Below are 12,015 nucleotides of genomic sequence, written 5' to 3'. Positions count from 1 at the left end.
TTGTAAAAAAGAATTACTAAAGTGACATGTGAAACTGTTCTTTAAGAGGAAAACGTCGCCAGACAAGCTCCCATGGCAATTCTAGAAGAGTTGACTGTTGGGCTAGTTGGTCGTCCATATTTGAAGAGGTAGCTTAGCGCAAATAAAACCACGGACACAACCATGTCCTTGTCTGTCTTCATTGTCTGTCTTCCTTGTGTCCGTGGTTTTTTTTGCGCTAAGCTACCTCTTCCCATGGCAAGTTAAAGCAACAAAAGCTGTGCCAAATGCAACAGGGACTGAAGCAAGCAAGCAACTTGAACCCTAGCTGATTGTTATTCAAATCAAATCAAATGTTTTATTTCCAACAAACTTGTTGGGGGTCCTCCAGGCGAAAAGCTGCGACATACAGCTTGAATGTGCCTGAAGGCCCTCACATGGCAGCAGTACAAATGCAATATACAATGCAATGGGTTACATTTACAATAATTACAAAGATCACATTTCAAAAATTTCTTTACAAAAATATGCCCTAAGCTGTTTTCGAGTCAAGGTATTTGTCATAACAATTTCTTTCCCAAATTTATTTAACAGTGAAGGTAGCGTGTGTCTTAGCGACTGCATGAGGTAATTTGTACGCCTGTACGGTACTAACCACCTGTCTTTGCTGCGAGTACGCGCATCACTTTTGTCATATTCAAGTCGTGACATATTTTTTAAAAATATTTGAAACTTTTCGGAGCTGAAGCAGAAAGAATGCAGTAGCCTGTATTCGTAAATGTTAGTTACTTGTATTATGTTATAACTTTCAAAAAGTTGCGCAGTAGAATGGAAATAAGGTACATTCGCTACATGTCAAAGTGCTCGTTTTTGAAGTTGAAGAAGTGCATGAAGATTACGTTTCGTGGTGGTAGCCCATATAAGTGCACAATAATTCAGATGTGATTGATGTTACTATGGTTCTGATTAGCTTTCCAAATGCAACTTCTGGCTTATACTGACACTAGCATCCACGGTTACAACACATTACACTCACCCTGTGGGTAAGGCTGGTGTCATCTTCAAAGGCCTGCAAATGACTGGCATTCTTCCTCAGTGCAATGTCCCAGTCAAGATCTCTCTCCACATGGCCAGAGACTAGGCAAGTCTGAACCGAGAAAACAACTTCATGAGCTATGAGATGGTTGTAAGACATGAAGACTCAAGTGACATTAATTAAGTGACGAGAAGAGACGGGGTTGACCGAGGGGCCCGATTTTTATTAGTCATATCATAAGAAGCCAACAAACACTGACACCAAGGACAACACAGGGGAAATGTACATGTGCTTAATAAATGAAATGAAGAAACGATAAATTAATGGAAATCAAAGTGGATGAAAAAACAACTTGCCGCAGGTGGGAACCGAACCCAAAGGTTGTGGGTTCGGTTCCCACCTGCGGCAAGTTGTTTTTTCATCCACTTTGATTTCCATTAATTTATCGTTTCTTCATTTCATTTATTAAGCACATGTACATTTCCCCTGTGTTGTCCTTGGTGTCAGTGTTTGTTGGCTTCTTATTAACTGAGCTACACAAAAGCAGAATTATGCAAATTCACATCCTACAAACACAGAACTTATAATACATTGCAAAAGTATAACGAAGAAAAATTTGCTGTGAAATTATCCTGACTTTAGTAGCACTACATTTTTTATCTTAACACGTAAGGACACTTCCTCAACTCGGAGCCACAAAACACTAATTATTGACTCCCTTGCCATGAGACACCATTACATGAAGCATGCTATAAGGCTATCAGTGCATGTTTGCCAAACCTGGTCATATCCTTCGATGGTGTGTTGCCTGCACACATCACCAAACCGGAACTTGTTGTGGATCACTGCAGATGTTGTGACCGCAAGGTTCAACGAAAGGCAGATTGAGCAACGTGCTTTGTCACACACTGATTTCTGTGCAGATATTAAAAAAACACACAGCAAAATGATTTCCACATGTTACAACCGTGTCACAGCAGTCACATAGCAAACATTTTTTTTTCTCACACATCTAGTGACAGTGCAGTAGCTTACCATGAACTTGTAATCATTCCTTGTGAAGTAGAAAAGCAAGGGATATTCGACATTGCATGTATCAGGCTCAGTAATCCGATGTGTGAGCAAGAGAAGCAGGTCAGAGTTCCTGTAAGACAAATGGACATCTGAAGCTTGCAGCTTTTCACAGAAAAACTAGCCAGGTTAAAAAAAAGATCCTTTTTCATTTCTTGCATTTATTCTTGACAGCAAAATAGCTGTTCAAAATGTCGGTACTGCTCCCAAAGTGCACATAATCAGCTATTTCTGATGGTTGACACTTAATTAAATTTGCTTTTGGAACAGAACCGCTTCACAGCATTTCTTATTCTTCATCTTAACGAGCCCCCCCCTCCCTCCCCCTTTAATACACTTCAGCACAAACCAAAACCAATTAGCCTCTTTTCTTTTTTATTTGAGCGAGCCATTTCATATCAAAAGCTTGCAGGCATCATGATTCTTTCAGAAAACTGATCTGCTGATTACTCTTGTGCTACCTTATGCATACCTGCCAACTTTTACAATTTTATCATAAAATGATGTGTATTTAGATCTCATTTACAATTGGTTACATTTGCCCCAATGACTTTAATGTTTTTCTTTTGTGTCTATTTTGGAACAAAAATAATTAAAAAAGAATACAAATACCGTCACTGAAAGATTCTTTACAGCCAGATTTTTCAGATTAGTCAATCAGACGAACATATCTGCACAGCAGCATCACAAGCTTACAGAACCAACGTATAACAACAAGTAAAATTTCAGCCACTATTACGTGAACATTTTCATAAACATTTTTTTAAAATCTGTAAAGCAGATCTTTCTCACTGAGACTACAGAGGACAGTGCCTGTTCATGTTCACAGCATCCCTACAGAACCAAGTATTGTAATTTTCAATAAACAGTCAGCATCTTGAGTAGTCAAACAATCTTAAGTACCTTTCACCAAACTTCAGTTCATTCTTTTGTTTGGATGAATGTACTTTTCTAATTATAAGGTTCACAGGTCTCCTTACATGATTTCCTTGTTAGCTAACAGAAATGTGAATCAATGCCACTCTGAAAAATGAACTTTACAATACTATTATTGGTGTGAATAAGTGTTAATCAGTGCCTGCGCAGAACAAGTTTGACCAGAAATTTGAGAATGAAGTGCCTAATTGCAACTGCCATGTTCTTTAGGGGAATAAACAAGAAACATTAAGAGTACAAAAAATGTGCATTTTGATACTCTCTCGTTGTGAAACAGTGCAAAACAACAAAAGGCAATGAAGAGGACTAAACAAACATAGCACTAACATCAGAACATTTTATCGGGAGCCTGAGAACAGGTAATCCACTAGGTTAGAAGTGAAAAAAAATGGCACCAAAGAACTACACATGCGTATCAAGGTAATCAGTTTCTATGCTGTTGGTTAAAGCAAGGATAGGAGCACTAAAACATATAGTTCTTTATAATTTGCAAGGCTAAGTAACAGACATTTCTCACTATGCAGACAGGCTGTAAGGACTGCACATCTGAGACTCTGGTTGGTTTGAATGACAGCTGTGGACAATTAAGCTCCCTTCTCATCAAACACACCACCTATCACAGGCATCATCAACAAATTAATGCAAATCTATATAACATTCACTGTGAGAAACAAGATTACATAAATACTGTATATACTTGTGTAAGGACCTTCATGTAAGGACCACAGGTTTTTTTTCCTCCACACCCCCATGTTGGAGGGCAATATTTTGGAAAAAAATTTGTCTCGCCGAAAAACGAAAATAGTTCCATTGCCGCTAGATGACACTGGCTGCTTTTCTGTCGATGCTGCTCAGGCAGGCGCCGCTGCACCATTATTTCTTTGTGTGGCGAGTCATCTCGGCTGTGTTGGCAGTGTTTCAAGTCAGGTCGATGACATTTCACCTCTAGAGAAGGGAGCCCTGTTTGGGTCAGTGCTGGTCAGGGATGATGGGCCGGCATCTGAGGTCGTTTACTGCAGTGTTATGTCATTTGTGCCTCTCTTATCCTTTGCTACAGTTGTGGAAACAGTAAGCGAGCCATCATTGGCCTCATTTGTATAAGGCCTGCATCCAGTTAAGACTCTAGAAAAAGAACTGTGCCGCCCTTACATGAATATATATGGTATCAAATTCAACAATCACCCAGCTGTGTGATAGCAATATTGCACAAACCTGCTCAATGATTGTAAAGATGAAGCAGACTTGAAGTGCTCAAAGTAGATTCCAGCTATAAGCTTGAGTCTCGAAGAAGCCCGAGCTTGAAAATGGCGCCAAACTGTCTGCAAATGAGGTCCCAATAAAAACTTCTAGTGTTACAGTGTTCACTCTACCACACCATAAGTACGAAGTAGTAAAATCAGTCAACCTTACCAGCACAACATAATCATAGGCTTTGATGTCAGCATAAAGGGATGAAAATAGGGCTGCACCCTGTACTGCTCTTTCATGAAGCCAAATGCTCAAGCTCTGTGCAAATCTCTTAACAACATTTGCATGTGAGGGCTCCATAAGGCCACTTTCTGCTGCATTTACCAAGATGGCCATGGTGGCTGATGATTTTCTTGCCACACGTAAGAATGCCAGGAGCTCAGTCGCTAAAGGAAAGAAAGGACTTGAGTTACTTAAGCAGAGCACTAGAGGTTTTCAAAGGATGTTTACGTTTTATTCAGGAGACACCCTTGGCACATATCTCTTCTACTGAAATACCCTGATCAGCAGTTACTCTCAGCTGTTTCATTAAATTCCCTCATAGAGGTCTATGAGCATTCTATTGGTATTGCAAGGGCTGTCCTCCTCCTTCCTTATGCTCGTGCATGTCAACATGAATGTGCGCCAAGCCGACAGGCACAATGTTCAGCGCAGTGCTTCCAGGAATGCTTGCACGTCTGCTCATGACATGGAGCCAACTATGAAGTTTTGTGCTTGACATTTCAAAGCACATCATTGGGAGGTTTTTACTAAATGAACTGCTTGGTTAGCAATCAACTTGTACTTTAAGCGTAATGTCAACAGATAAAAGGGTAGGTTATAGACTGCCGTTCTTCACTATTGTGGGCAAATACTTGCAAGTTGTGTCTATCTGGATAAATGAGGACCAATGCTGTTGCTGGAGCTGCTGCAGCCTCCTACAAGAATCCTGAAAACTTAACACTGAATTTCTTGCATATCTTGAACTGTATGTTTTGCCCATTTGGAACTTCTTTAGGCTCAGCATTTTGAATTTTTGGCATTTACAAGCCACCACTATTCTTCCTGAAGACTACACTTGTGAAGCGTCACGCACCTTTTACAGCCTTGATAATGTTCTTGTTTGAGTCGTAGGAGATGTCCTTGAAGATTAAGTGTGTGCACAGGTCATATGGAAATCCTTCTGGGGCAGCAGACAGAATACAAACCAATGAACCTGAAAAATAAAATGCAAGAACATGCCAGTTTTACTTCCCCTTCCAAACAACGAAATGATCAACATTCGTTAATGTTCTACACTACTTTTTGTTAATATAAATTTCTAAAAAAAAACTGGCTAAAAGTGTAGAAGGAGCATATTTTAGAGTAATGCGTGTAGTGAGAGGTCTCTGTTTTTGCTGGCATTCAAAGCAAAATTTTACTGATTAGTCTGCTAATTAAAAATACTGATAGTGCTCACCTAGAAAAACGCTAGCCAAAGTTAATCAAAACATGTTTTCTCCATTTTTATTATTGGCTACATGTTTTAAAGTAGTCATTTTTAAATATTGCTTAAGTAGTTTCAAAGTTGCCTAGCCCACTGGACATTATTTACCTCAGAGAGCCACTAAGCAATGAAATAATAATTAACAGGGTCTTGATAATATTGGCATGACAATGTACAAACATTGCAGAGTGCCTTTTACACATTATCGGAAGAAGTGCCTTGTAGGAACTTACATTTTCCTTTGGCATTTACGGTGATTCGTCACTTTATCTCCTTTCCCCCACATATATATTGCTTTGTTGCATTCTTGCTCCCTCTTATATGCTGTCCCATTGATGTTTTTATGTAAATACTATTAAAGAAACATACCTGGGACTTTTTACATAGGCCACTTTGGAATTCTAGATATACGAGACGCATAGAAATCACATAATGTCCTTCACAAGTTTCTCAATAGAGCAAATGCTTCATACCAAATAATGCTCATGCCATTGTTTTGAAATTCTGGATTTTCTAAATGCACAGCTTACACACACACACACACACACACACACACACACACACACACACACACACACACACACACACACACACACACACACATATATATATATATATATATACACCTATATATATATATTAGTCTAAAATGAACATACATAATACAGCACATTTTTTGCATGTTTTAATGAACTGAAATAATATTTAACAAATTATTTGAAACACTGGAAGTTGATTGTGTTCAATCTTGTTTTTTAACTTCACAGCATTAGAACTTCGGCTTGCTGTTAAGTGTGACCCCCATATGTAATGCGCATGTTAGCATTACTCATGTTACTTTGCTATAAATGCTATTAATCTCACCACTTGTATTTGGGATTCCAATATGTCCTCGGTCAGCAGGGCTTATCACAGCCGTGCGATCTGTACTGGCTGCAGATTCCTTGTTGGGGACAGCTGTAGTTGCGACAAGTTCACGTTTGGCAGTAAAATCACCAGGCTTGGTCGAAATTTCAGAAGTAGCTGGCTTGACTGCAAGATATACTTGTGCGTCACATCACTGAAGTGTAACAGCCACAGTGAGATTACAAGTGTCCTCAAAAGCCCAAGGTTGTGTTTCCTTTATGACAGTTAATAAAGGAAAAATTTACAGTATACAATTGCTCCTGTAGGCATTTCTCGCCACTGAAAGTGTGCATGCTTGTTCCAATGACTGTCTTTACAGTGTTTTTCAGCGAGTACTCGCTGAATTGTCTGCCTGTTTTCAGTTATGTCTGTAGAATAAAATGCATAATAATTGCTTGCTTGTCTATTGATTTTCTTAGACTCAGTGTTTGCAAACACACACAGCTTGGTCTGGGTGATGCAGCAAGACCTGTACATCAACAATGGAATGAACACTGCAAGTAGCTACAAGTTTACTACAGGAAAAAGTTGACGTTATCACAATAACTGTTAAGGCGTTTAGGGTCCTCATGGTAGCTTCTGTTAGAAAAGCCTTTAGCTTTGCTTAACACTTCCCATTATCGCTAGCACATTAAGACAGTAACAGGTGCAGCTTTTATGCTTAGTCTGCAAAGTGAAAACTAAATTTGTGCAATTCATGACCATAATTGCCTGTATAGTTTTCAATATGTGCTACCATGCCGACTGTAGTTAAAAGCTAATATAAGAACAAACTCTGAACGATTTTTGTTCCTTGGTTTCAGTTAAAAGTGCCAAACTTGTGCTATATGAAGCAAATTAAATGCTGCAGGTAATATTTACAAAGCAGTGGATTCACCATTACAGCAGTTAGCATCTATTGCAGATGTCAAAGTATATGTAACAGAAGAAACACCTTACCAAGCATGTCCTTGGTTTGTGATACTAGGATGAAAAAAGAAGGGTAAAAAAATTACACTTAATTTTACAGAATGGCTTTATTTAGGATGTCTTAAAGATGGGAAATGGTTTTACCTTTGTATGACTCTTCAGTGCGGAGTTCGTCTAAAAGCAATAACACATTTTTGCTTGCAATACTGTTTCCACTTTTGCCAACATATTTATTAAGAAAAAAGCACAAAACACTACCAAATAAAAGAGACAGGCATGTCAGAGTGATAGCTTTTTTATATTTTCCATACTAAGCTCATTCACAGATCAACCCTACCAAGAGCATTGCTGAGCCTGGCAAGCCTGGAGTAAGGCTGCCGACAAACGCCTCTTCGGTCTTCATAGTCAAGGTTGAAAGCGGCTACACATGTCATTGGGTTGGACTGCAGATAGGACAGCAGCTGCAAAAGAAAACACAGTTTTAAGCAATAATCAGCAGCGTGCATCTTTCGAAAGTGAACAAAAGCTTAAACAACTTCTCATTGTGAAATTTATCGTTGCCATAGATGTCACATTTGGACAGGAGCACTGCCTACAAACTTTTTGCTGGCTTAGTTGGTGAATGATGGCCGAAAAGAATAGCATAATACCCAGAAGCACAAAAAGGACAGACAGGACAAGCACCATTACCGACTATTTTTATTACTTGGTGAAAGGACAACATATTTTCACTGTGTAATGATGGTGAAGAACTGAACAGTGCCAACACTGAGTCATGAAGCTATATTGGGGAACTTGTGCCCAGAAAAACAAGTACTAACACTCACAGCACAACATAATGATGAGCACAGCCATCGAAATCTGATCTATGGGCCAAGTGCATCGGCTGTTTCTACCTGACTCATTATAAGTTTCAGCATAATCACTAGTGCTCACATATGTTCTAGAATTTACTTCACCATTTATGTTTGTGTGCGCAATCCAATTAGATTACTCTTTTGCTATAGAATCGTTGATATCATTCTGTAAATTTTGGATACCTGCAGGTGCCTCTTGTGCCAAGCAATAACCTTGTAACAGTAGTTAGACAATTAAGAATTGTCACCAGAAAAAGATAAACAATGTGCTTGTGTCAATATACACAGAGATGATACACATGAGACTTCATACAAAGTTGTCACATATTAAACTGCTAACTTTGCAGCGTGTAGTGGCCCATTAGCAGGTTCTAATGGGCCACAGAAATTTCCCTGATATACGCTCACCCTGTTTTTACCTTTTTCAATGTAATGCGCCTCTGAAATTTCTCAAGCAAGCATATTCCTGCATGAAAATGTAGTTGTTGAATGATCATGCGGCCCAAGATCATACATTCCAAAGAGAGTGTCGAACTGAAAAAAAATACCCATTCTGTTTGGGTTCAGGTTCAACATGTCCCCAATTTCGTTCTCATTCGGTGTCGTTTCAGAGAAATATGAAATTATAATGGTTTGCAAACCTGTTTGCAACACTGAAGAGGTTCGCAAATTGGTTCGGCAGTAAATTTTATCCTGCCCCATGGCAATATGCTGCTAGTACTATCGACTTGTCTGCATGGCTCATGCACAAGGTTTGTCAAGAGGAGGCAAAAGTTTACGAATTACGCAGATACAGGGAAATTTTCATGTACATATGAAAGAAAAGTAATTCGTGAGAACTCCTGCATTAGTGTAAGGTTTACATAGCTTCCACATTCGTTATTTTGACAGCAGCAGTCAGCTAACTTATGTTGTTGCTAAAGGTTTTTAACTACAGGACTGGTAGTGAGCAAACTGTGGCATGCGATCTATGGTGTCAAAGACAGCACTAATTCACATTATATTAAAAAAATTACAACTACAAACTTCTAGTTTGTAGCAAAGAAAGAAGCCAGCATCTGACATTTTGCTCAGTCTACTGCTTTTTTAAAAGCAGTTGAGGACATTGACGCTCCTGAATGATGAACAAGGATGGTTTGTGCTGAACCATATGTCAATCTTTCTTATGCATATGCACAAGGCGCGTAGTCTTGTGCTAGCTAAGGGTGGACAAAGAAGTAAGAAGCATGCACAATGTGTCCTTTTCTACAATTTTTCGAATTTCTACAACTCGAAGAGCATTGTACGTGGCTTGGCTAAGCATCAAACATGCATTTAACCATGGCACGTAACAAAAGCAGATTTCGCATGCTCTTTACAGCCATGGTTACTGCTCACTGATAAAGTGACAGCATTCATTAGTGACCACAGTCTTATTTTAACAAGTCATGCAACTAAACTCGTTGATAAGCCTCGAGGACTTCTTCTTTTCCACTCTCCATGTTTATCTTGTTAACTAGCTTTAATAACAAGTTGACCTAATGGACAAATTGGGAGGTTGACCAGAAATGTTGATTCCACCGAGCCCCTAAAAGAACTCTTCAGCCGCGGAACATAACTGGCATGGCAGACTTCAGAAGTGCAAGTGTCTCTCCTGAGGTGGCCACAGTTACCAGCACATGCCCATGGTCTATACCCATTCTCGTACCCTTCGCAACTCGTTAGTTGTGCTAGTAGGGTGCGCTGATAGAAGTAGTAGAGTTTCTAACAATCGTGCAAACAATGGAGGACCTATTGTCACCTTATATGCTTGAGAGGTTTCGGGTCGAACCAGTAGTAGTTTTTCTGGTTCAAGTTTGGGTTCAAGTTTTGCCCAAAACTACGGTTTGAGTGTGGTTTTTGGTTCAGGTTCAGTTTGACAACTTGGTTTCAAATGTGAACATTTTGTATGCGCCATCTCTGTATGCACATGTTGCCTTTCCACTAAATAACGAAAATAATTGGCAGTGGCACTTGTCATGTTTATCTTATCCCTGTTGTTTGTTTGTTTTTTATTCCTTGCTTCTACAACATAAGCACAGACACTTTACGCAAGGCAAGTTGTTTGTCCTCACTGGGACACAAACCTCACGTGCAATGAACTAAATCATGGTTCTTTCAATGTGTTCGAATCCATAATTTCACAGCCTATCAAAGTATTTAGAAAACTGTTTAATGCTCCTATTCCTAGGCCAGCCAGAATAAAGTCTTACAGAATACAGTCTTATCAGAAAGCCCCTTTAAATGAAATTCACATCATTTACGGAATCTAATCAAAGGCATCCCAACCTGCTAACTTTACCTTAATAGTTCGTGTTAGCAAAGCTTGCTGTAAACCATGTCTTCTGCATTCATTTCCAGTACTCAGTGTAATCAATCGATGATGAGTGATAGTGAAAGTAAGTGCAAGCATAAAAATGAGTGAGCATTCATAAGTGGTTGGCCTGTGTATGCAAGTGATTCGAATTACAAAAATCCTAGCCATTTTTAGAGAGATTATTAAATATGAGCAATGTGTCACAGACTGCAATTGGAACAAAGAGGATACATTTTTGTTGGTCACAAAGTGGGAGTCGGTGAAACCAATGCAAGTGAGAATGGAAGCACAAGTATAGTACCGTATAATAGCGCCTTTGCAAGGGTCTGAAAACTGCCTGCGTGCTACAATCGGTTACGAAACCAAAACTGCGTTAGCGGTGTTGGCAACAGTCTACCGTCAGAGCTGTCAAAAGCTGTGTTGTCAGCATCACAAGGTAGCGGCAGAGCACGTTTTGTTGAAGGTTTCGGTGGATTCATTTCGTGCTCGAATACGATAACTTTCAGAGATATACTACTAACACTTTCTCAAGATTTCGTGTGACTTGGCGTCAGCATATCTGACCACCAGTATTTCTGGTGCTGTACCAAGCTCTCTATCTGCACAGAGTCACATAATATCTCATAAGTGATCGCTCGAGAATATCGCCTTGTGTGCTTGGTATTTGTGGCAAATGAAATGCAAATGACAATGACGACAATGTGCCACTTTTTTATGAAGCTCATTTTAAAAAAACGTGAAAAATTCTGCACGTTTTTTGATCGTGAATGTCGGGACACACATTTTTCTTTTATAAATCAGGCACACATTACGCTCAGGTGCATGTTACGTTCAGATGCTCTTTTATTTTCTTACTTCAAGTCAGCGAACTTTGACAGCACGTTTGATTTCGGAGCTCATTAGAATCGTGCAAATATGGTAACTGGTGACCACTTTTACAGAAGTATGGCCATAAGTGTTCCCATTTGGCAATACACCAAATTCAGTTAATGTGGCTATCACTTAGTTTGCCACATTTGCTGCCTGGGATTTCCTGCCATTCATAACAAGACCTTAAAGCAGAGCTAGGGACTTGAAGTGGACTGAAAATTTAGTATTGAGCAGTCTTTCAAGGACATTGTACAAAAAAGGCAAGTTTTGAGAAGCTTATCAACAAACTTAGTGCAAGCCTGTGGCATTTGGGGCATTCGACTACAAGAGTTTTGTGAAGACCATCAGTCAGCAGTTAGCAGCAGTATTTATAAGCATGCAGATTGCCCAACAATGGTCCAGC

General features: G+C 39.4%; 1 protein-coding gene across 2 annotated transcripts in view; it reads right to left on the bottom strand.

Annotated features, from left to right (window-relative positions):
- Positions 1–12,015, bottom strand: part of LOC142585835 (uncharacterized) — an 89,953-nt gene that overhangs the window by 3,249 nt on the left and 74,689 nt on the right. For both annotated transcript variants that reach the window (XM_075696866.1, XM_075696867.1), the window contains 10 exons: positions 7,888–8,011; positions 7,695–7,724; positions 7,581–7,604; positions 6,600–6,767; positions 5,346–5,465; positions 4,433–4,656; positions 4,235–4,341; positions 2,051–2,159; positions 1,796–1,930; positions 1,016–1,126 (listed from right to left, as the gene is read on the bottom strand). In XM_075696866.1, coding sequence (XP_075552981.1) covers positions 1,016–1,126; positions 1,796–1,930; positions 2,051–2,159; positions 4,235–4,341; positions 4,433–4,656; positions 5,346–5,465; positions 6,600–6,767; positions 7,581–7,604; positions 7,695–7,724; positions 7,888–8,011 — 1,152 coding nt within the window. The remainder of the gene's footprint in view (positions 1–1,015; positions 1,127–1,795; positions 1,931–2,050; positions 2,160–4,234; positions 4,342–4,432; positions 4,657–5,345; positions 5,466–6,599; positions 6,768–7,580; positions 7,605–7,694; positions 7,725–7,887; positions 8,012–12,015) is intronic.

This window comes from Dermacentor variabilis, chromosome 6 (assembly GCF_050947875.1).
Source record: "Dermacentor variabilis isolate Ectoservices chromosome 6, ASM5094787v1, whole genome shotgun sequence".
In the NCBI taxonomy this organism is placed as follows: domain Eukaryota; kingdom Metazoa; phylum Arthropoda; class Arachnida; order Ixodida; family Ixodidae; genus Dermacentor; species Dermacentor variabilis.
The sequence above is the reverse complement of the archived record's forward strand: the minus strand, read 5'-3'. Positions and strand labels throughout refer to the sequence as shown.